General features: G+C 43.8%; 1 protein-coding gene across 2 annotated transcripts in view; it reads right to left on the bottom strand.

Moving 5' to 3' along the window:
- Positions 1–24823, bottom strand: part of zfyve1 (zinc finger, FYVE domain containing 1) — a 108168-nt gene that overhangs the window by 68728 nt on the left and 14617 nt on the right. For both annotated transcript variants that reach the window (XM_078562910.1, XM_078562912.1), the window contains exons 3-4: positions 11893–12107; positions 6853–6959 (exon numbers count right to left, since the gene is read on the bottom strand). In XM_078562910.1, coding sequence (XP_078419036.1) covers positions 6853–6959; positions 11893–12107 — 322 coding nt within the window. The remainder of the gene's footprint in view (positions 1–6852; positions 6960–11892; positions 12108–24823) is intronic.

Consider the following 24823-nt stretch of genomic DNA (forward strand, 5'->3'; position numbering starts at 1 on the left):
CACCACATTTAGAGTTTTAACCCTTCATTTTATATTGTTTCTTCATGTTCTTCCTACCAAAATGAATCGCTTCACATTTCTCCCGCACTGAACTTCATCTGCCACTTGTCTGCCCATTTCACCAATTTGTCTACATCCTTTTGAAGCTCTGCACTATCCTCTTCAGTTCACAATGCTCCCAAGTTTCATATCATCTGCAGACTTTGAAATTGTGCCCTGTAAACCAAGGTCTAGGTCATTATCACATACCAGGAAAAGCAAGGGTCCAAACACTCACTCCTGGGGAACACCACTATAAACCTTCCTCCAGCCATTAATACTCCTCTGTTTCCTGTCACTCAGCCAATTTCATATCCATGTTGTTACTGTCCCTTTTATTCTATGAGCTTTGCTCACCAGTCTGTTGTGTGGCAAGGTACCAAATGCCTTTTGGAAGTCCGTCTACACCACATAAACAGCATTTCCCTCATCAACCCTTTCTGTTACCTGTTCAAAAAACTCCAGCAAGTTAGTTAAACATGATTTTCCCTTAAGAAAACAATGCTGGCTTTACTTAATTAACCTGCATCTGTCCATGTTACTATTGATTTTGTCCAGATTATCGTTTCTAAAAGTTTCCCCACCGCCCAGGTTAAATAGACTGGCCAGTAGTTGTTGGGTTTATCTTTACATCCTTTTGTGAACAAGGGGGTAATGTTTGCAATTCTCCAGTCTTCTGGCACCGCACTGTGTCCAAGGAAGACCAAAAAATTATGGCTAGTGCCTCCACAATTTCCACACTCACTTCCCTCAGTACCTTTGGATGAATCTCATCTGGTCCTGCTGCCTTTTCAACTTTAAGTGCAGACAGCCTATCCAATACCTCCTCCATATAAATTTTAAACCCTACTAGTATCTCAATGGCCTCCTCTTTCACCACGGCAAGAGTAGCATCTTCTTCCTTGGTCAAGACAGATGCATTGTATTCATTTAATACTTCAGTTATGCCCTCTGTCTCCATGTATAAATCCCCTTTTTGGTCCCTCATCGGCCCCACTCCTTTTACCACCCTTTTACTATTTATATTCTTATTGAAGACTTTGGGATTCCCTTTTATGTTAGCAGCCAGTCTCTTTTCATACTCTCTCCTTTCCTCTCTTATTTGTTTTCTCATTTCCCCTCTGATCCTTCCACATTCAGCCTGGTTCTTAATTGCATTTTCTACCTGACATCTGTCATAAGCACACTTTTTCTTCTTAATATTAATCTTTATCTCTTTTTTCATCCAGGGAGCTCTGGATTTCTTTGTCCTACCCTTTGTACTTCCCTTTTCAAGGAATAGACCTTGACTATGCCCGAGCTCTCTCGTCTTTGAAGGTAGCAAATTGTTCACCTACCATTTTTCCTGCCAATCTTTGACTCCAACTAATTCAGCCCAGATCTGTTCTTACCTGATTGAAGTCGGCTTTCCCCCAGTTAATTATTCTTCCTATGGACTGTGCTTTGTCTTTTTCCATAGTCAGCCTAAACTTTATGATATAATGATCACAGTCCCCTAAATGTTCTCCTAATGACATCTGATCCATGTGGCTCACCCATTCCCAAGAACCAGGTCTAGTAGTGCCGCCTTTCTCATAGGACTGGAAACATGCTCCTGTGGAAAATTTTCCTGAACACACTCTAGGAATTCAGGTTCTCTCTGCCCTTTACACCACTACTATCCCAGTCTATATTCGGATAATTAAATGCCCCCATTATAACTACTCTATAATTTCTGTGCCTCTATAATGTCCTTGCAAATTTGTTCTTCCACATCCTTCCCACAAGTTGATGGCCTATAGGCTACACTGAGAAATGTAACTGCACATTTTTTGTTCCTTAGCTCTAGCCAAATCTATTCTGTCCTTGACCCTTCTGGGGCATCTTCTTTCTCCAGCACTGCAATGCTCTCCTTAATCGATACCTCCACCTCCCCCTTTTCTTCCTTTCCTATCTTTCCTGAGCACCTTTTATTCAGGGATATTTAACACCCAGCACTGCCCTCCTTGAGCCTGGTCTCTGTTATAGGCGTAACATCATATTCCCACCTGACAATCTGCACACTTAACTCACTAATATTATTTACCACACTACGTGCATTCACATACATTAACCCTGATTTCAACTTAATGACTTTCTCCCTTAGTCTGACCCCCATCTATTAACTTAAAACTCCTTTTTCTAATGCCATCACCTCTCCCAATTTCTGTGCACCTTATTATTCCTCTTTGATATTATCTCCTGGTTCCCACACCCCTGCCAAGTTAGTTTAAACCTTCCCAAACACCCCACAAGGAATGCAGTCCCAGGTCTGTTTAGGCGCAACCCATCGGCCTGGACAGGTCTCATCACCCCCAGAGGCGGTCCCAATGTCCCAAGAATCTAAAGATCCCCACCATCTTTCCAGCCATGCATTCACCTCCTGGACTCACGTCTTCACGTTTATTCAGCAGAGCTCAGGAGTGAAGTGATATAGATATACAGCTCTAAAAATATGTACAACAAAAACCATCTATTTCCCTATCTATTAAATCACCCACCCCTATTGCTCTTCCAGTCCTCCTTGTACAACCCTGTACAGCTGCTGCGGTGCTATGGACCTGGCTTTGGCTGCACTCCTCAGATGCAGCAGGGGGAGACATGAGTTGCTGTGCTGGGGGTGGAAGGGAAAGAAGATGTCTGATGCTGTGGGGATCAGATTTCCACAGGGTTCAGTGCTGGGGCCACAATTATTTGCAATCTATATTAATGACTTGGATGATGGAATCCAGTGTATTGTAGCCAAATATTCTGATGATACAAAGTAGGAAAGCAAGTTTTGAGGGGGACACAGAGTATACAAAGAGATATATACAGGTCAAGTGTGCAGGCAAAAAATTGGCAGATGGAGTATGTGTGAAAATGTGAGGTTGGCCCTTTGGTGGGAAGATTAGAAAAACATATTATTATTTAAATGGAGAGAGACTGCTAAAGGTTCAAGTACAGATGGATCTGGATGTCCTTGTACATGAGTCACAATAAGTTAGCACGCAGGTACAGCAAGTAATTAATACAAATGGAATGTTGGTCTTATTTCAAGGGGGTTGAGTATAAATGTAGGGAAGTCTTGCTATAACTGTATGGGGCTTTGGTAACCACACAAAGAGTACCGTGTAAAGTTTTGGTCCCCTTACTTGCATTGGAGGCAGTTGAGAAGATTCACTCAGCTTATTCCTGGAATGAAGGAGTTGTCTTAGGGTGTAAGGTTGAGTAGGTTGGGCTTCTACTAAAATGGAATTTAGAACAATGACATGATCTTATTGAAGATTCTGAGGGGGCTTGACAGGGTCGATGTTGAGAGGATGTTTCCCCTTGTGGCGGAATCTAGAACTAGGGGACAGTTTCAAAAGAAGTCGAACATGAGATTTGGGAGTAGGCAATTGGATCCCCTCGAGCCCACTCTGCCATTTGATACAAACATGGCTGATTTGATTGCAGCCTCAACCTCACTTTCCTGTCTGCCCCCCTTTAACCCTAAACTCCCTTGCTGATCAAAAATCTATCCAACTCAGCCTTGAACATATTCAAATATCTAGTCTCCACTGCATTCTGGCAAAGAGAATTTCACAGATTAATGAGCTTCAGAAAAAATTTCTCCTTATCTCAGTCTTAAATGGGAGCCCCCTAATTTTTAAACTGCGTCCCTTGGTTCTAAGAGAAAAACGGGGTTAACATTTCAAGTCCATGTCATTTCTTCAGGTAGCTCTGAAGAGTCTTACATTAACTCTGTTTCTCTCTCCATGGATGCTGTTAGACCTGCTGAGTTTTTCCAGCATTTTCTGTTTTTGTTTCAGATTTCCAGCATCTGCCGTATTTTGCTTTAATCCCCTGGTTCTAGACTCCCCCACAAGTGGAAACATCCTCTCAGCATCCACCCTGTCAAGTCCCCTCAGGAGCTTTTATGTTTCAATAAGATCACCTCTCATTCTTCTAAATTCCAATGGGTATAAGCCTAACCTGCTCAATCTTTCCTCTTAAGATAAGATAACCTCTTACACCTGTTAGCCTGACATCAGTACTAGAATCTATTATAAAGGGTGTGATAATTGGGCACTTAGAAAATGATGGTGAGACTGGGCAGAGTCAACATGGATTTATGAAAGGGGAGCCACGTTTTGCAAACCTGTTGGATTTTTTGAGGATGTCACTAGCAGAATCAGTAAGGGAGAACCATTGGATGTGGTGTATTTGGATTTTTAGAAGGCTTTCGATAAGGTACCCCACAGGATCATTCTCAGGTTGGCAAGCTGTGACTAGTGGGGTAACGCAAGCATCAGTACCACAATCTTCTTATATGGGACTTTATCAAAAGCTTTCTGAAAATCCAAATACACCACGTCCACTAGTTCTCCCTTATCTATTCTGATAATTACGTATTCAAAGGACTCCAGGTTTGTCAAACATGATTTCCCTTTCATAAATCCATGTTGACTTTTTCTAATCCCTTTGATATTTTCTAAGTGTCCTGTTATCACATCCTTAATAATCTTATAAACTTCGCATTCATAATACCGTCACATCGTTCTGAGGATGCAACTGTCCATACCAGCATTTCTGATATGTCTTCCTTTTCCCTCAACTGATCTACCTCCGGCTTGGTTGATGGGCCCTCAACCATGTCTGTTCCATTTCCTGCACTTATGCTTTCACTCCCTTCCCCATACCCTTAGAACCACAATAAGGCTCCCCCTGTCCTCACCTTCCATCCCAACAGCCTCCACATTCATCAAATCATTCCCAGCCATTTCTGCCACCTCCAGTGTGATGCCACCTCCAAACACATGCTCCCTCCCTTACCCTTTTCCCCACTCCCTCTTCAACACCCTGGTCCACTTCTCAGTCACTCCCAACACCTTGTCCCCCTCCCAGGCATACACAGGCAATGCAACATCTGTCCTTTTACCTTATCCCTTTTCACTGTCCAAGGTGTCAAACATTCTTTCCAAGTGAAACAGCAATTTACTTTGCTTCTTCCAATTTAGCAGACTGTATTCATTGCTCAATGCAGTCTCCTCTATTCTGGGGAAACCAAATGCAAACTGGGTGACCTCTTTGCAAAACATCTGAGGGACCCTGAGCTTTCAGTCACTCATCATTTTAATTCTCTGCCACACTACCACTCTGACATTGGTCGACCACTTCCCCAGTGAACTGGACATAAGCCCAAGGAACAGTACCTCATCTTTCACCTAGACATTTCACAGCTTTCAGGTCAATCCCTGGGCCCATTTTTTCTTTTAATTTCTTTTCTTTTCTTTTGGATGGTAACAGTTGGTGACGATTGTTTTTCCCATTTTCATTTCCTCTAGACAAATCTTTTGTTTCTTATTTGTCCCATTACCACCCCATTGCCTTGCACCATCATCCCTTTTTCCATTTATTCTCTCCTTCCCTCAACCCTGCTCCAGACCTTCTGTTATGTTATTCTCTCCCCTAACATACTTTCCCTGCCTTTCTTAAAAACTATTACATCTTAAATTTTCTCTAGTTCTGAAAAAAGGTCATCAGTCTGAAATGTTAACCCTGTTTCTTCCTTCACAGGTCCTGCCAAACCTGCTGAAAGTTTCCCAGCATTTTCTGCTTTTATTTCTGTCTTTTGGTTTGCTATGCTCACTGAAGAGCTGCATCCAAGTTCAAAAAAAGGACGAAAAGTCATCAAAAGATTTGAAACATTATCTCTGTTTCTTTCTCCACAAATGCTGCCACACCAACTGAGAAAGGGAGTTCCTGCAATAGTGGATTTCTTAAAAACTCAGTTATACTTTTACACTTGCCATTGTTGAAGCTTGTGCTGGTTTAATCCTCAGCCCAGTCACAATAAATTTTAATATATGAACATTCTAACATGTTAAAGAGAATTTGTAGATTTAAATAATGAGTTAACATTTTATTAAATCAGAGTGATGCAGGGTTAGTAATCAATAGGATGCTAACATGATAACTTACCCCTCCAACCAATTCACCCATTATAATTAAAGGTTAATTAGACTAAGCTTCCATTGCTGTGCATGGCCACAATTCTAGGCTCACCATGGCCAGAATATAACGCTTGCAGTTGGGCGCGTGCCCGATCTGACCGAGCGCAAAATGATGCACAATGACGTTGGGCGAGCGTAATATTTCGGTTGGCGGGCGCGCGCTGGAGTCGGCACCGCACTCGCCAACAATTAAAAGGCCTGTTAAGGCCATTAAAGTTATAATTGAAAGAAATTTTTCGCTGCCCGTCCAACCTTATGGTCGGCGGGCAGGCAAAAAGGCCAAGCGACCTTAGCATTTTTTAGGAAACCTCATCCACAGGCAGGATGAGGTTTACAACAGTAAGTAAAAACAAAGTAAAAATTTTAACATTTTATTAATAACATGTCCCTGCTTATGTGACAGAATCATATGAGGGGGACATGTTTTATAACATTTTAAAAATCTTTATTTTTAATTTTTCATGTTTTTATCTCCCTGAGGCAGCTCTGTGCCTCAGGGAGCTTTTCCAGCATGTACGCGTGAACTTGTGCTCTTGCCCTCCCTCACCCCACCACACAAGCAGCGTGAGCACTGCCGCACGTGTTTCACACTGGGCAGGCCTTAATTGGCCCGCCAGCATGAAACCACGGTCCGGCCCCAACTGCGGGTGGCAGTCGGCTTCCCGACCGTCCCCGCCCAGCCTGCCCGGAGAGGGCGAAATCCTGGCCCATAAGTGCATTGCCAAAAACCAGTTCTTCCTCCCCTACTGAACCTCAATTACCACCACATTTCGCTAAAATTACCACCACATTATTAAAAATATACATAATCGCTTACCCACAGCTGAGGCATGTGCAGGAGCAAGTGAAATATTCATCAGGGAAGAAGCAACTGTGAGCCATTTGGTCATCTGCAATTTCTCCACTAAAACGTTCACTCAAAGCCTAAAAAAGATTTTGTAAACATAACATTCCAGCAGGGTTTTCTTCCCTCTAAGAAAAATGTATAAAAATACTGACCTTTGTTACTATTCATGAACCAGTGGAAGTAATTTCCATTATTTACCCTATTGAAACCTTCCGTAATTTTGTAAAGCTTTATCAGACCATTTTGTTTTAAACTTTTCGGGTCTAGTGAAAAACAGCCCCAATTTTTGAATTTTTATTTAAAACAGTAACCTCCCATTCCTGATGGTAATCCATAGGATCTGAATGTATCCTTTGCCATTGCTCTCCCACATCCTTTATTTAATTGGGTTCGCCTGAATTGCAAATGCCTTAGACAATGCTGTTCACTTCCTCAGAACGTTACAAAGCACTTCACAAACAAATGGACACTGGATTCAGCAGCATTTCATTGCTTTCACATTCAATGTCCTGATGTATAAAATCCAGAAATCCCATTATCGATCTATGCATTGACTATATGTTCTTCCAGCTGAAAAGGAAAATATTTTTCCACTGTTCTTGTTCACGAAATGTGTTATTTCACATTTCTCTATATTAAATTGTGTTTGCCATTATTTCACCTGCTCCATTAACCTATATCCTTGTTTGATTCTAATTGACAACAAATTCATTTTTGATACACTTTCAAAAGTTTTACTGTAGCTACGTCAGGGAATGTGAAACAGTTTAGCACACAAAGTCCCACAAATAAACAAATAAATAATCAAACCAAAACCAAAAACAAAAACAAAAATTGCTGGAAAAACTCAGGTCTGACAGCATCTGTGGAGAGAAAGACAGAGTTAACGTTTCGAGTCCGTATGACTCTTCTTCTGTCAGACCTGCTGAGTTTTTCCAGCAATTTTTGTTTTTGCTTCATATTTCCAGCATCCACAGTATTTTGCTTTTAAATAATCAAACCATTTTTGTTAACCAGGACATTATTTTGGTTACAAAGTGTGTGCAAGCTCAGTGGCAAAAGGCACATCTGGATCTGTTGGCCTGCACCCAAGGTCTTAAAGAAAGTGGATGCAGTAATTGTAACCTTCCAAAATTCCCTGAATTCTGGAAAGTTGGAAAGCTGCAACAGCACTATTAAAGAAAGGAGGGAGACAGAAACCAGAAACCTACAGGCCAGTTAGCCTAACATCTGTCATTGGGAAAATGCTAGAACCTATTATAAAAGAGGTAGTAGTAGAACATATAGAAAATTACAATACAATCAGGCAAAGTCAAAATGGTTTTATGACAGGTAAATCATGTTTGACAAATTTATTAGAGTTCTTTGAGGATTAATGAGCAGGATGGATAAAGGGAAACCAGTAAATATAGTGTATTTGGATAAGGTCCCCCCACAGAAGGTTATTACACAAGCTAAAAGCTGGTAGCGTTGTAGGTGATACACCAGCAAGTATAGTGGACTGACTAACTAACAGGAAACAGAGAATCGCGATAAGTGGGTTATTTTCAGGTTAGCTAGCTAGCTAATGGAATGCCACAGAGATCAGTGTTGGGGCCTTGGCTATTCACAATCTACATTAATGACTTGGATGAAGGCACCAACCTGTATTGTAGCCAAATTTGCACATGATACAAAGACAGGTAGGGGCTGTGAGGAGGATAGAAAGAGTCTGCAAAGGGAAATAAATAGGTTAAGTGAGTGGGCAAAAATTTGGTGGACGGGGTATAATGTGGGAAAATGTAAAGTTACCCACTTGGACAGGAAGAAAAGAAAAGCAGATGATTATAACATTACAGAGAGACTACAGAATGCTACATTACAGAGAAATCTGTGTACCCTTGTACATTAATCACAAAACGTTAGCATGCAGGTGCAGCAAGTAATTAGGAAGGCAAATGGAATGCTGGCCTTTACTGCAGGGGGGAGGGTGGAATATTAAAATAGGGAAGTTTTGCTGCAACTGTTCAGTGCATTGGTGAGACACACCTGGAGTGCTGTGTACAGTTTTGGCCTCCTTACTTAAGGAGCATACTTGCATTGGAAGCAGTTCAGAAAAGGGTCACTAGGCTGATTCCTAGGATGAAGGAGTTGTTTTACAAGGAAAGGTTGAGCAGGTGGGCCTATGCTCATTGGAGTTTAGAAGAATGAGAGATGATCTTATTGAAACATAAGATTCTGAGGGGGCAGAATTCCTCCTTCTAGTAGGGGAATCTAGAACTAGAGAGCACAGTTTAAAGATGACGGAGATGAAGAATTCCTTCTCTCAAAGTTTTTGGCATTCTCTTCCATTAACTGCAGTGGAGGTTGGGTTATTGAATATATTCAGGACTAGGTTAGACAGATTTATGATTGACAAGGGCAGCTTGATATTGTTGTTGGGTCAAAATCCTGGAACTCTTTTCCTTACACCAGTGTGGATGTACATACACCAGTGTGGATGTACATACACCACATGGCCTGCAGCAGTACAAGAAGGGAGATCACGACCACCTTCTCAAGGACAATTAGGCATAGGCAATAAATGCTGGCTTAGCCAGTGCCGCCCACACCCCGTGAAAGAATAAATAAAAAGGGAGTTAAGGGCTATGGGGGGCAGGCAAGGACGTTAAGGCCGCAATCAGATCAGCCATTATTTTAAGAGTGGCAGAGCAAGCTCCTACTCCTGCTCCTATTTCTTATGTTCTTATGACAAGACAGGGACACGGAGGCCCTGCCAACCATAATGGCAGGTCACTGTTTAAATAACTCTTCCCAAAGCCCAGCAACATGTAGCTAATTCAATAACAGGCCAGTGAGTGTCAGGAGGGCTCAGACGGAAACCTGTGGGGAGCAGCAGTTAGTTTTGGGGAGTGGGGGTGGTCAGGAGGCAATTTGGGATAGGGAGCTTTTCCTTTCTATCAAGACATTAAAGTATCATCACCACCCACATTTTCTGGCAATTATTCAACACCAACAAAGCAGTGAATGAAACTTGAATGTTCTATTTGTTGTAACTACTTTCTCAGCACAAGCCCAAGGGCAGTACAGGTCCGCAGTTTATTAGGCCATTTTGGTTTTGTGCAGATTTTGTAAACATGTGCTTTGCTGAAAGGTGTCCAGGTGTAACTGTGACTATCCTTTCCTTTTTGAATAAGTCTATAATACGGACATAGAGTTTTTGTAGTTATATTATTTTATGAAGGCTGAGGGTGGGTTGGGAAGAGCTTCTTCTGGCCCATGATCTGAATCATAACAGGTTTGCCTGAAAATGAAGCCATCATTCCCCTCCCAGGCCTTCAGCTAAAATTGCAAATCAGAGCCGAACGATATCATGAGACTCATAGAAACTTAGAAGCTAGGAGCAGGAGTAGGCCATTCAGCCCTTCGAGCCTGCTCCGCCATTCATTATGATCATGGTTGATCATCCAACTCAATAGCCTGCTCCTGCTTTCTCCCCATACCCTTTGATCCCTTTCGCCCCAAGAGCTATATCTAACTCCTTCTTGAAAACATACAATGTTTTGGTCTCAACTACTTTCTGTGGTAACGAATTCCACAGGCTCACCACTCTCTGGGTGAAGAAATTTCTCCTCATCTCAGTCCTAAATGGTCTACCCCATATCCTCAGACTGTGACTCGTGGTTCTGGACTCCCCCACCATCCAGAACATCCTTTCTGCATCTACCCTGTCTAGTGCTGTTAGAATTTTATAGGTTTCTATGAGATCCCCCCTCATTCTTCTGAACTCCAGCGAATATAATCCTAACCGACTCAATTTCTCCTTATTTGTCAGTCCCACCATCCCAGGAATCAGTCAGGTAAACCTTCGCTGTACTCCCTCTATAGCAAGTACTAGTACATCCTTCCTCAGATAAGGAGACCAAAATTGCGCACAATATTCAAGGTGTGGTCTCACCAAGGCCCTGTACAATTGCAGCAAGACATCTCTGTTCCTGTACTCAAATCCTCTGGCTATGAAGGCCAACATACTATTTGCCTTCTTTACCACCTGCTGCACCTGCATGCTTACCTTCAGCGACTGGTGTACAAGGACACCCAGGTCTCGTTGCACATTCCCCTCTCTCAATTTGTAGCCAATCAGATAATAATCTGCCTTCCTGTTTTTGCTACCAAAATGGATAACCTCACATTTATCCACATTATACTGCATCTGCCATGCATTTGCCCACTCACTCACGCTTGTCCAAATCACACTGAAGCACCTCTACATCCTCCTCACAGCTCACCCTCCCACCCAGCTTTGTGTCATCTGCAAATTTGGAGATATTACATTTAATTCCCTCATCTAAATCATTAATATATATTGTGAATAACTGGACTTGATTTTCCTATGTGAGGAAAGACCCCAGCTATGTCCTGTGGGTGTCCTGCTTGACTGCTCAAAAGGGCAGCTTGACACAGGGACAGACTGTGCTGAAATGTTAGGTACTCAACTCCATAGTGGGACTTCAACCTACAACCTTCTCACTCAAAGGCAAGGGAGCTGTCATGAGACCATAAGAACATGAGACATAGGGACAGAAGTAGGCCATTCGGCCCATTGAGTCTGGCCGCCATTCAATGAGATCATGGCTGATCATCTCAGCCAAGTTTCCACCAGTTAGCAGCAAATTAAATTAACATTCTTTTCGTGGCACTGTCCAAACAATTTATGTAAACCAGGTACAGTAGCATAGCAGTTATAATACTAGACTAGTAATGTAATTGTGATGCAATGGGCTGTTTTTATTTTGCATCTTGAAACTCCCTTTGGCCCCATCCCAGTGTATCCCATGCTCCATTCCAACCCATTAATAAAAATATTGGCAGGATTAGAAATGCAGATAGACACTCCATTTCTACAAGTAAAATGAACTCCCAAATGAGAACAGCTAATCTAAAGTGACCAATTTGACTGAAACCTTGCACTAGTTTTGATAGCAGGTGCTGCTGAGCCTCCCAAATTAAACAGGATTTTAAATGTCTTACTTTCAGAGCCTTGAAAATGATTGCTGGAGGTCTGGGCGATCGAGTTGTGTTATTGTTCAACTGTTGTTCGATGGTCCGCAACAGTCCGGAAAAGTCCGTTGGGGGATTATATGTTCTGGTCCCTTTGTATTGGATGGAACAGAAGGCTTCTGGAAACCGGCCTAGCTTACGAAATCTCTCCTGCAACAGTTTTTCTGGTATCTCTGAAGGTCTATCTGCAGTAACGTTGAGAGAGAATAAACTACTTAAATGCTTTTAATACATTTGTGGGTTGTCACCATGCATTTAACCTCCTTACAGATTAACGAACAGTACAATAAGTCAGGAGATGATCCTAAAAGTGCAATCACATTGCACTAATTGTGAGTAGCTGAAGTTTAGATCAGAGAGAGTTCACAATACCTTTATTTTACTCCTAAACATTAGGTTATCAGAATCAGTCCCTAAACCTCAACAAGAAACAATGATGAGATATTGCACTGAGAATGCTTTCCAAAGAAATAAATCCCGAGGTTCAAATGTTGTGTTATGCACTGCAATTCCACAAAGTGCAACTTTATGGACTTCAACACTCCTATCTGCAATATGACAAACAGAAAACAGAAACTGACCCAGCACCCAGAGAATTTGGGAGAACAGGTTCTAAATTTCCACTAACTTTTCACAGAGTTACTGCTGCTCTACTGGTAGGTGGCCGAGGTCTAGGTCAGACTGAAGCTAGTACATAGTAGAATTACTGAGTTTGGTGAGTAAGGGAATTCGGTGCCAGTTTGATGAATAAGCGAATTTGGTGAGGAGGGCGGGGGAGGTGCTTTTTCTTTCTTGTTCTTTTCTTCCTCTTTCTCAGCCTCCAGGAGACCAGGAGTTGAAAAGCTGCATAAAGGCGCTGAGTTTAAAAACATCCAACAGTGACATCACAGGAAAAAGACAAGTTCACTGGTCGGTGAGAAACTGCTGTTAGGGAAGATTTTCAAGTAGCTGAAAACTAGGAAAACATACCTGCTTCAAAAGAAGGGGCTACTGAGATTTAAGTAAGAAACACAAGCAATAGGCAAGTGAATCTAAGTCAAGGCCTAGTAAAATAAAGTTGTATAAGTAAACCAAAGTAAAGTTAACATAAGGGAAGGAAATTGAAGCCATGGCAGTCATGTGAAATGCATGTCCTGTAATATGTGGATGCTACTGGCATCTTACATGACCTCATGTGCAAGAAGTGTCATTAGCTGCAGAAACTTAAGCTCCAGTTTTCAGAGCTCAAGCGGCGGCTGGAATTACTGTGGCACATCAGCGGGGCTGAGAGCAATGTGGATAGCATGTTCAGAGAGGGTCACACAGCAGCTTAGGAGTCTAGAAGCAGAAAGGGGTAACTGCCAGGCAGTCCAAGAGAACGAGGCAGGTAGTGCAGGAGTCCTCTAGGGTCTCGCTCGCCAATCAGTTTTCCGCTTTGGGTACTGGTGTGGGCGTTGGTTCCTTGGAGGGTTGCAAGCAGAGCAAAATTTGTGGTATCACAAGCAGCTCTGCTGTACAGGAGGGGAGGAAGAAGAAAGGAAGTAGTGACAGGGGATTTCTTAGTTAGGGGAACAGACAGGCATTTCTGTGGCTGTAAACATGACTCCAGGATGGTATGTTGCCTCCCTAGGGTCAAGGGTGAAACTGAATGCCTGCAAGACATTTTTCTGGGGAGGGTGATCAGCCAGAGGTAGTGCTCCACGTTGGTACCAATGACTTAGATAGGAGAGGGAATGAGGTACTGCAAGCAGATTTCAGGGAGCTAGGAAGGAGATTGAAAAGCAGGACCTCTAAAGCAATAATCTCAGGGCTACACCTAGTCCCACGTGCAAGTGAGCATAGAAATAGGAGAATTGAACGATTAAATACGTGGCTGGAAAGCTGGTGTACGAGGGAGGGCATTGAATTTCTGAGGCACTGGAACCGGTTCTGGGGAAGGTGGGATCTGTAAAAGCCGGACAGTATACACCTGAGCTTGACTAGGACAGCTATCCTCGCAGGGAGATTTGCCAGTGCTGTTGGGGGGTGGGGTTAAAATAGATTGGCAGGGGGATGGGAACCTGAGGGCAAATTCAGAACAGGAAACAGGAGATGGAAATCAGTGTGACTCTGAAAGACAGAAGCAGCACACATTAAAAAGTGCACAGCACAGACACATGGCAGCGTGATATCATCGCTATAACAAAAACTTGGCTTAAAAAGAGGCAAAAGTGGCAGTGCAACATCCCTAGTTATATAGTTTTCAGGCAGGATAGAGAGGGGGTTAAAGAAGGTGGGGTTGGTAGCATTATTGGTTGAAGAATCAATTATAGCTGTGAGGAGGATGAAATACTAAATGAAGCATCAAATGAGGCCATACGGGCTAAACTCAAAAATTTTTTAAAAGGGGCAGCCACACTGCTAGGAGTGTGCTATAGACACCCAAGTAGTGGGAGAGAGTTAGAAGAGCAAATATGTACATAAATTTCTGACTGCAAAAACAATAGGGCAGTAATAGTTGGAGACTTAGCTAATGTCAACTGGGATACAAACAGTGTGAAGGTCACAGAGGGCAGAAAATTCTTGAACTGCATTCAAGAGAACTTATTTAGCCAGCATGTAACAAGCCCAACAAGAGGGAGCACAATTCTATATTTAGTCTCAGGAAATGAAGCTGGATGAAGTAGCAGGGGGAGTCCATTTTGGAGATAGTTACCATAATAGTTAGGTTTAGCATCATATTGGAAAAGGACAAAGATAGCACAGGAGTAAAAGTTCTAAAATGGTGGAAGACAAATTTTACAAATCTGAGAGGTGAAGTGGTGAAAGTGGACCGGACACAGCTACTAGAAGGAAAAAGAGTGTCAAATCAGTGGAAGGCATTCAAAAGTGAGATTCTATGGGTACAGTAGACATGTGCCCACAAAGAAAAAGGGTGGTACTGCCAAATCTAGAGCCCCTGGTTATTCAGAAGCATACAGGGTAAGATAAAGCAGAAGAAAGCTTATGGCAGTCACTAAAAGCTTAAGACTGCAGAAAGCCTAGAGGAGTATAAGAAGTACAGGGGTGAAGTAAAAAAGGAAATTAGGAAACAAAGAGAGGATACAAAAAAATATTGGCAAGTAAAATCAAAGAAAATCCAAAGATGTTTTACCAGTACATTAAGAGCAACAGAATGACTAAGGAAAGGATAGGGCCTATCAGAGATATGCATGGTCACTTGTGGTTTGATTCAGAAGATGTGGGCAGGGTGCTCAATGAGTACTTTGTCTCTGTCTAAGGAGAGTGATGATGCAGATATTCCATTGGAAGAGGAAGAACGTGAAATATTAGATACAATAAGCATAATGAGAGAGGAAGTACTGAAGGGACTGGCATCCTTGAAGGGCCAGATGGATTATATCCCAGGCTGTTAAAGGATGCCAGGGAGGAAATAGTAGATGCTCTGAGGATCATTTTCCAATCCTCACTAGATACAGGCAAGGTACCAGAGGGTAAGAGATTTGCGAACACTGTGCCATTATTTAAAAAGGGTGTGAGGGATAGGCCAGAAAATTATAGGCGGGCCAGTCTGACTTCAGTGGTGGGCAGATTATTGGAATCAACTCTGAGACACAGGGTAAACTATCATTTAGAAAGGCACAGATTGGTCAGGGATAGTCAGCATGGTTTTGTTAGGGGAAGATTGCATCTTGCTAACTTAAATGAATTTTTTGAGAAAGTAACAAGGAGGATTGATGAGGGTAGTGCAGTGGATGTTGTCTACATGGATTTCAGTAAGGCATATGACAAGGTTCCACGTAGCAGACTGGTCAGAAAAGTGAGGTCCCATGGGATACAGGGGAAGATGATGATTTGGATCTAAAATTGGCTCAGCGAAAGGAAACAAGGGGTAATTGTTGATGGATATTTTTGCGAATGGAAAGTGGTTTCCAGTGGCATTCAGGGTTCAGTGTTGAGGCCCTTGCTGGCTGTTGTAGATATTGATGATTTGTACTTAAATGTGAGAGACATGATTGGGAAATTTGCAGATGACACAAAAATTGGCCGTGTAGTAGATAGTGAAGAGGATAGTTGTCATCTCCAGAATTATATCAATAGTTTGGTTGAGTGGGCGGAAAAGTGGCAGATGGAATTCAATCCAGAGAAGTGTGAGGTAATGCATTTGGAGAGGGGAAACAAAGCAAGAATCAATAAACGGGAGGATATTGAGAGGAGTTGAGGAAATGAGACACCTTGGAGTGCGTGTCCACAGGTCCCTGAAGTTGATAGGGCAGGTGGATAAGGTGGTAAAGAAAGCATATGGAATGCTTTCCTTTATTGGATGTATTGAATACAAAAGCAGGGATGTAATGATGGAACTGTATAAAACGCTGGTTAGGTCACAGCTGGAATTTTGTGTACAGTTCTGGTCACCACATTACAGGAAGGACATAATTGCTCTGGAGACAGTACAGAAGAAATTTACAAGAATGTTTCCAGCGCTTGAAAATGCAGCTATGAGGAAAGATTAGATTGGCTAGAGTTGTTTTCCTTCGAATAGAGGAGACTGAGGGGAGACCTAATTGAGGCGCACAAAATTATGAGGGGCTTAGATGGGGTAGACAGGAAAGACTTGTTTCCCCTAGCTGAAGGTCAATTACCAGGGGGCATAGATTTAAGGTGATTGGTAGAAGGATTAAAGGGGGAATGAGTACTGAGTCTCTGTCTTCACTAAGGAGAGGAATGATGCAGATGTTCTAGTTAAAGAAGAGGACTGTGAAATATTAGATACAATAATCATAGTGAGAGAGGGAGTACTGGAGGGACTGGCATCCTTGAGTTTGGATAAATCACCAGGGCCAGATGGATTGTACCCCAGGTTGTTGAAGGGAGCCAGTGAGGAAATAACAGATGCCCTGAAGATCATTTTCCAATCCTCACTAGATACAGGCGAGGTCCCAGAGGATTGGAGGTCTGCCAACGTTGTACCATTATTTAATAAGGGTGTGAGGGATAGACCAGAAAATTATAGGCCAGTTAGTCTGACTTTGGTGATGGCCAAATTTTTGGAATCAATTCTGAGACACAGGATAAACTGTCACTTAGAAAGGCACGTATTGATTAGGGATTGTCAGTATGGTTTTGTTAGGGGAAGACTGGGTCTTACTAACTTAATAGAACTTTTTGAGGAAGTAACAAGGAGGGTTGATGAGGGTAGTGCAGTGGATGTTGTCTACATGGATTTCGGTCAGGCATTTGACAAGGTCCCACATGACAGACTGGTCAGAAAGTGAGATCCCCATGGGATACAGGGGAAGGTGGCAAGTTGGATCCAAAATTGGCTTAGTGACAAGGGTCATGGTCGATGGATGTTTTCTGTGAATGGAAAACAGTTTCCTGTGGTGTTCCACAGGGTTCAGCTTGCTGTTTGTTGTATATATTAATGATTTAGGCTTAAATGTGGGGGGCACGATTGGGAAATTTGCAGATGACACAAAAATTGGCCATGTAGTTGATAGTGATGAGGATAGCTGTCAACTCCAGAAATGATATCAATGGTTTGGTTGAATGGGAGGCTAAGTGGCAAATGGAATTCAATCCAGAAAAGTGTGAGGTAATGCATTTGGGGACAGAAAAAAAGGCAAGGGAATACTCAATAAACAGGAAGTATTGAGGGGGATTGAGGAAGTGAGACACATTGGAATGCCTGTCCACAGGTCCTTGAAGGTGGTAGGATAAGGTGGTTAAGAAAGCATATGGAATGCTTTCCTTTATTGGGCGAGGTATTGAATACAAAAGCAGGGATGTAATGATGGAACTGTATAAAATGCTGGTTAGGCCACAGCTCAAATTTTGTGTAATTTCTGGTCACCATATTACAGGAACGACATAATTGCTCTGGAGAGAGTGCAGAGGGGATTTACAAGCCAGGGCTTGAAAATTGCAGCTATGAGGAAAATTTGGATAGACTAGGGTTGTTTTCCTTAGAACAAAGGGGGCTAAGAGGTGACCTAATTTAGGCGTACAAAATTATGAGGCACCTAGGTGGGGTAGACAGGAAAGACTTGTTTCCTTTAGCTGAAGGTTAATTACCGGGGTATAAGTTTAAGATGATTGGTAGAAGGATTAGACGGACATGAGGAAAACCTTTTTCACCCAGAGGGTGGTGGGTGTCTGCAAATTCACTGCCTAAGTTGGTGGTTGAGGCTGAAACACTCAACTCACTTAAAAGGTACCTGGATCTGCATCTGAAGTACTGTGCTTGCAAAGCTATGGAGCAGGTGCTGGGAAGTGGGATTAAAATGAGAGCCTAATTTTTTTCTCTTTTTGGCCAGCGCAGATACAATTGGCTGAATGGCCTCTTCTGGCTACATAGCTTTTCTATGGTTCTAATTTATGTCCCCTCTGTTCAGCAGCAGCCCGTCCAACCTGAACAGATCCCCTCTTCGCCACAACTGTTTTCATTATCGCAGGGGGTGGGGAGGTGGGGGATGGGCAAGGCGAGGCGGGGGAAGCTGCGAGGGGGAGGGGGAGGGGGAACGGCAGGGGGAGGGGGAGCGGCGGGGAGGGAGGGGGAAGGACAGTGTTACGGAAGTGGAATAATTTTCAGAATATTATTCTGGTTTATTGTGAAGTAGGTTATGGTTGAGTGTAAATGGTTCTGTCTATGTGACTTAATTACATTTGGAGTCAGACAGATTGCAAGCGTGAAATTATCAAAAGAGGTGAGGTGTCGACATGTACTTGAAATGCTAATGAGTAAACATGGATGGGGTCTTAGCATGTAAGGTGTAAAGGGAATTTGCATTTTTGGAGAAGTGAAGGGGTTTTTAGATTTCAATTGGGTGTTACGATGTTTACAATTAGCCAGATAAGCAAGGCTAAGCAGTGTGTTTATTTTTCCCAAAGGTTACTTACAATATTGGCAACATGAAAGATTTTTATATTATAGGAAAGGTAAAGTTCCAAAGACATATGGAACAATGTAATTTACATATTAAAGAGAGAGAAACATATATAAAGGAGAATGAAAGGCTATGTTGGGGAGTGGAAGGCGTGTAAGATCTAACACATGTAACTGAAACAGCCTTCAGGAAGCCTCCAGCCATTTGTGCATAAGTTTGCTGTGTCCACTAACTAAAGTTGGAGAAAGCCTTTTGGAATTCCACTGTTAAGTGGATATTGTGTTAACTTGCCGGCATTTTGTTTAAATTTAAAATCTATTTTGGACTGTTGCCTCAAGAGGGTGTGTAATTTAGAGTCAGGTTAATTAGGAATTTTAGGATTTGCTATAGTATGAAGTAATTGTAGTTTTAGGTATGTGCTTGAAATCTATTTTTGTTTGTTAATAAGCATTTTAATTTAATTCTTGAAAGTCTCAAAAGGTCTTAGTGGACTCATTACTTCTGAATTCAGTGCACACATCTTCTCGTAATAAATACAAATTGCAAAACCTTGTGATAGTGTGGCCAAGTTATCCTTGTAGATTTGGTTGGCCTGGCACACATCACCTGCCACATCACAGCAAGAGAGAGAGAAAGAGGGACAGAGTTGGGAGAGAGAATGAGATACAGAGAACATAAGAAATAGGAGCAGGAGTAGGCCATTCGGCCCCTCAAGCCTGCCCCACTATTCAATAAGATCATGGCTGATCTGCCCTAGGCTTCAACTCCTCTTTAGTGCAGCTCCTCATAGCCCTCAACTCCCTAATACTTTAAAAATCTATCTACCTCCTCTTTAAATATTTTCAGTGATCTAGCCACCACAACTGGCTAGAGGTAGAGAATTCCAGGCATTCACTACCCTCTGAGAGAAGAAATTCCTTTCCATCTCAGTTTTAAATGAGTGTCTCCTTATTCTGTGACTTCTGTCCCCCAGTTCGAGATTCTCCCACTAGTGGAAACATCTTCTCAACATCTACGCAGTCGAGCCCCCTCAGAATCTTCCACGTTTCAATAAGAACACAGCTCATTCTTCTAAACTCTAATGAAAACCTCATTAGTCAACCCCTTCATCCCAGGCATCAGCCTAGTGAAACTCTTTTGAACTGCCTCCAATGGCAGTATATCCTTTCTTAAATACGAGGACCAAAACTGTACACAGTACTCCAGATGGGGCCTCATCTGCACAGTTGTAACAAGGCTTCCCTATTTTTAAACAACAACCCCTTAGCAATAACAGGCCAAAATTCCATTTGCCTTCTTAATTACTTGCTGCACCTGCATGCATTTTGTGCTTCATGCACAAGAACACCCTAATCCCTCTGTGCTGCACCTTTTTGGAGTCTCTCTCCATTTAAATAATAGGCTGCCTTTTGATTTTTCCTACCAAACTGCCTGACCTCATACTTCTCTATATTAAACTCCATTTGCCAAGTTTTTGCCCACATACTCAACCCGTCTATGTCCCCTTGCAAATTCCTTATGTCTTCGTCACATCATGCCATTGCACCTATTTTTGTATCGCGGGTCAGGGCGAGAGGGAAGGGGGAGGCGGGGAGGGAGGGAGAGACACGTAGAGAGAGAGAGAGAGGCGCAGAGAGAGAGAGAGAGGCGCAGAGAGAGAGAGAGAGAGACACAGAGGGAGAAAGAGAGACGCAGAGAGAGAGACACAGAGAGAGAGACGCAGAGAGAGAGAGAGAGATGCAGAGAGAGAGACAGAGATGCAGCGAGGGGGAGAGAGAGAGAGAGACGCAGAGAGAGAGAGACGCAGAGACAAAAAGAAAATGAGAGAGGTAGAGATAGAGAGAGAGCGCGTGCGCGTCGGAGAGCAAGACAGGCAGGCCGGCCGAGAGTGAGCCTGGCAAGCAGGCAGGCCGGCCGAGAGCGAGCCTGGCAAGCAGGCAGGCAGAGCCGGGAGCGAGCCTGGCAAGCAGGCAGGCAGAGCCGGGAGCGAGCCTGGCAAGTAGGCAGGCCGGCCGAGAGCGAGCCTGGCAAGCAGGCAGGCCGGCCGAGAGCGAGCCTGGCAAGCAGGCAGGCAGAGCCGGGAGCGAGCCTGGCAAGCAGGCAGGCAGAGCCGGGAGCGAGCCTGGCAAGCAGGCAGGCCGAGAGCGAGCCTGGCAAGCAGGCAGGCCGAGAGCGAGCCTGGCAAGCAGGCAGGCCGAGAGCGAGCCTGGCATGCAGGCAGGCCGAGAGCGAGCCTGGCATGCAGGCAGGCCGAGAGCGAGCCTGGCAAGCAGGCAGGCCGAGAGCGAGCCAGGCAGGCAGGCAGGCCGAGAGCGAGCCTGGCAAGCAGGCAGGCCGAGAGCGAGCCAGGCAGGCAGGCAGGCCGAGAGCGAGCCTGGCATGCAGGCAGGCCGAGAGCGAGCCAGGCAGGCAGGCCGAAAGCGAGCCAAGTTGGCAGACTGAGAGCGAGCCAGGCAGGCCAAGAGCGAGCATTATGACACAGCAGATGCGTGCCAGGTGGATTAATTCCACGAGGGAAACTTGTCATGCGGTCACGACCATTTTGCAATTTGTATTTTATTTCGAGATGCGTACCCTAAATCCAGTAGTGATAAGGCCACCAAGACTCTAGAGATTGTTTACAAAACTAAATTAAACATTTATTAACAAAAGAGAAGTTTTAAAGCACATACATAACTCTTTCAGAGTCAACCAATTAAACTAAATTAACAAAATGAGGGACAAGATAAACACAGCCCCTAAATTAGGAACTGCAAAATCAAAGACAAAATTTAAAGGAAACTTACAAACATCAAATCAAAATGTGATTAAAGGGGTCAATAAAGCACCCAAGTCCCCGCGGTGCCCACCGGGCACGGAAGGCTTCGACGGTGCCAGCAAACATCGCATGCTCCCTCCCCAGGGAAACCCGGCCACAAACGTAGCCGCGGATGAGAGGCAGACAGTCAGGTCGGCTGACCCCAGCAATCACCCGCTGCCTGGACCTGTTAATGGCTAACTTGGCCAGGTCCAGGAGCAGGTTCACAAGGAGGTCTTCCTCCCTCCCGGTCCCCCTCCGCACCGGGTATCCGTAGATCAGGAGCGTGGGGCTGAAGTGCAAACAAAACATCATTAAAAGGTTCTTTAAATAACTGAAAAGGGAGTGCAACCTACAACACCCTATGTATACGTGGTCCATGGACTCCACAAGACCGCAAAGTCACAGGTATCTTGGGAGTCCGTGAACTGGCACATCTTGCGGTTGTACAGCACAGCAACGTGCAACACCCTCCACCCCAGGTCCCCGATGGAAAGCGGGAGGACAGCTCCGTAGAGGGCCTCCCAACGGGGACCTCCCTCGCTGGATGGCAACAAGGCACGCCAGGGTGTGTCCGGGCAGGGGGCGAGAACAAGGAAGTGAAGGATGTGCAGCAGCAGCCCATACAGGAAACCCCTCCGCGCCGTGCTAAAGGACATAGAGGGCATTTCCGTGAGGCAACTCAGGTTGCAGGGCACCGGCTCCCAAGGGAGGGTTCCGAGCTTGGGGCCAATGTGGAATTGCGTCCGAACAGGGGTATGCTCAGATGCAAGACCACTGCGCACTTGCGCCACCTCAAGGCCCAGTATGATGTCGGGGCCGAGCACAACCGTCCTCAGGTCTTGAATGGCATCGGCCGCGAGCCAGACGGCCACGGACGTGTAATACACCAACTCCTGCAGAAGCATCCAGCCCACTTCTCCGCCACCCAGCATGTCCCCAATCCCGGTCACCCCAGCAGCCACAGCCCTCCTCTCCACCAGCCACTGAAGTGGACAGAGGGACGGATTCCTGAACAGCGGCTCTCTGGCAATAGCCACTACTCCTGATGGCGGAGAGCTGCGTAGCGAGGCAACCATGTTCCAGACTTTGATCAGGTGCTGGTAAAAGACGGGCAACGCCTGCAAGGAGCCTCGAAGGCCCCTCAGGTCTAAAAACAGGAGCTACACATCATAATTCAGGCCGTGCACCTGGCGGAAGAAATACGTCGCCAGGGCACACCATCTCAGAGGGGGCTTAACGTAAAGGTATCGCTGCAGGGCCTGAAGGTGGAAAGTCGCCACCTGGATGCATAGGCACACCAGCGCCTGACCGCCCTCCCTAAGTGGTCCCTAACTCAGAACCTCAGCCGCGACCCAGTGCAGTCTTTTGTCCCAGAAGAAGTCGATGAGCATTCTCTGGATTTTTGTGACAAAGTCCAGGGGAGGGGTCAAAGTGACCAGCCGGTACCACAGCATGGCGACAATCAGCTGGTTTATGACCAGAACTCGACCCAGGTAAGTTAGCACATACATCGGTGTACAAATTGCTACCATAATAACTCCCAAAACCTCTAATTAATCTGGCTTCCTGTTACAACCCTGTTAAAGCAACAGTAAAAAAGCAAATTGATTTTAAACAGATCCAGACAAATCACCAGAATACCCTAACAGTAGAATTCAAAATGGTTTTTCCCAGCTTTGATTTCTGTCAACAGCAGCTTAATGCACAACTACTGGAGGCTTTTCACACCTCTGGTAGATCTTACATTGTCTTCTTCCCTAACACATACTCCCTTCTCCTTTATACATGTTTCTCCCTTTTAATGCAAGTTCCACTGTTCCCATATGTCTTTGGGACTTTACTTTTCTCATGATACAAATCTTTTCATGATGCTCATATGATCAGTAACCTTTGGGAAAAATAAACACACTGCTTGGCCTAGCTTCTCTGGCTAGGTGTAACATCCTATCATCTCTTAGAAATTCAAACCACCTAGATTTACCTAAAAATGCAAATTCTCCTTATTTCACCTTCTAAAATTTCAGCCATGTTTACATATTTAGCATTTCAAACCTAGCTTCTTCTGATGAATCAAAAGCCTCCAGACTAGCTACCTCCATTTCAATTAAATCCCACTCACACACAAACTATCCAAAACCCACTATTAACCTACTTTTACAATAGACTACAGTAACATTCTGAGAATGATTATACTTTCATGACAGCGAGACAGGCAGAGAGCGAGTGAGCAAGAGCGAAGGGTTGGGGTTGGTGGGGGGGGGGGGGGGGGCGATGCCAGAGAAGGGGGCAAAGGGAAGGTACAACAAGTCATATTGCTGAGACAGGGAAATCAGGCATGCACTTTATAAGTCGTGCTTTCCTCTACATTTATACCCAGAGACACATGTATTCTGACAGCAAACCAAGTAAATGACTTAAAACTATTGTGGAATTTTGGCATGAATTACATGCGTAACTACAATATATCCACGTGTCCTTTTAAAATTTACCATTAACCTCCCCACCTAAACAAATCTCTTTCTACACCCAGAACTCTTGAATAAGAATATCCTCCAGTTATACTTATTCAGAGGATTTCTTCACATTGCCATAGATTTTTAGGCACAGCAGGAAAGAAGGTAATTCAGAAGTTTTCTTGCTATTTTGAGTGTTTTTTAAAAAATCACCTCAGAGACCTGCTTGGATTTTCTGTTTCTTTGAATGAGTTGTTGTGCCTGAATCATAATTGAATGAGTTGAAAGTTAAATTCTCATAAGAAATAAATGACATGGGTTTGGAATCCAATTGTTTACACTGATTTATGCCTATTTTACATTTGGTGTATTCTAACAAGTTTAGGAGGTTCCTTGGATGTAACTTGACAACAGCAAAATGAGGAGTGTGTTTCAGTGCATTTTTGGGTCTAAATTCCAGGTTGCCCCCACAGAAGTAAATTTTAGGCTATTATGTCCAAAAGCATCTGGTGCAGGAGGAGGCTGTAACCATACACATGCCTGAATCACATACATAATTCTCACAGCGCACAGTCCAACTAAAAAAGTTTCATTTGTATAAACCCTTAGCACAATTTTCAGAAACTTCTCAAAAGGACTTTATGTATGTTCACAGAGACAAGATAAATGGCCAGTTAAACATTTTTTTTGATAGTGTTGGATCGGCCTCTCGAGCCTGCTGAGCGAGTACAAGCAGCTAGAGGCCAAATGGGAGAGCAGAACCACAAACGTATTTATCTCTGGAATACAGTAAAGATCTGTGG

The sequence above is a fragment of the Cetorhinus maximus genome, chromosome 18 (assembly GCF_964194155.1).
Source record: "Cetorhinus maximus chromosome 18, sCetMax3.hap1.1, whole genome shotgun sequence".
Classification (NCBI taxonomy): domain Eukaryota; kingdom Metazoa; phylum Chordata; class Chondrichthyes; order Lamniformes; family Cetorhinidae; genus Cetorhinus; species Cetorhinus maximus.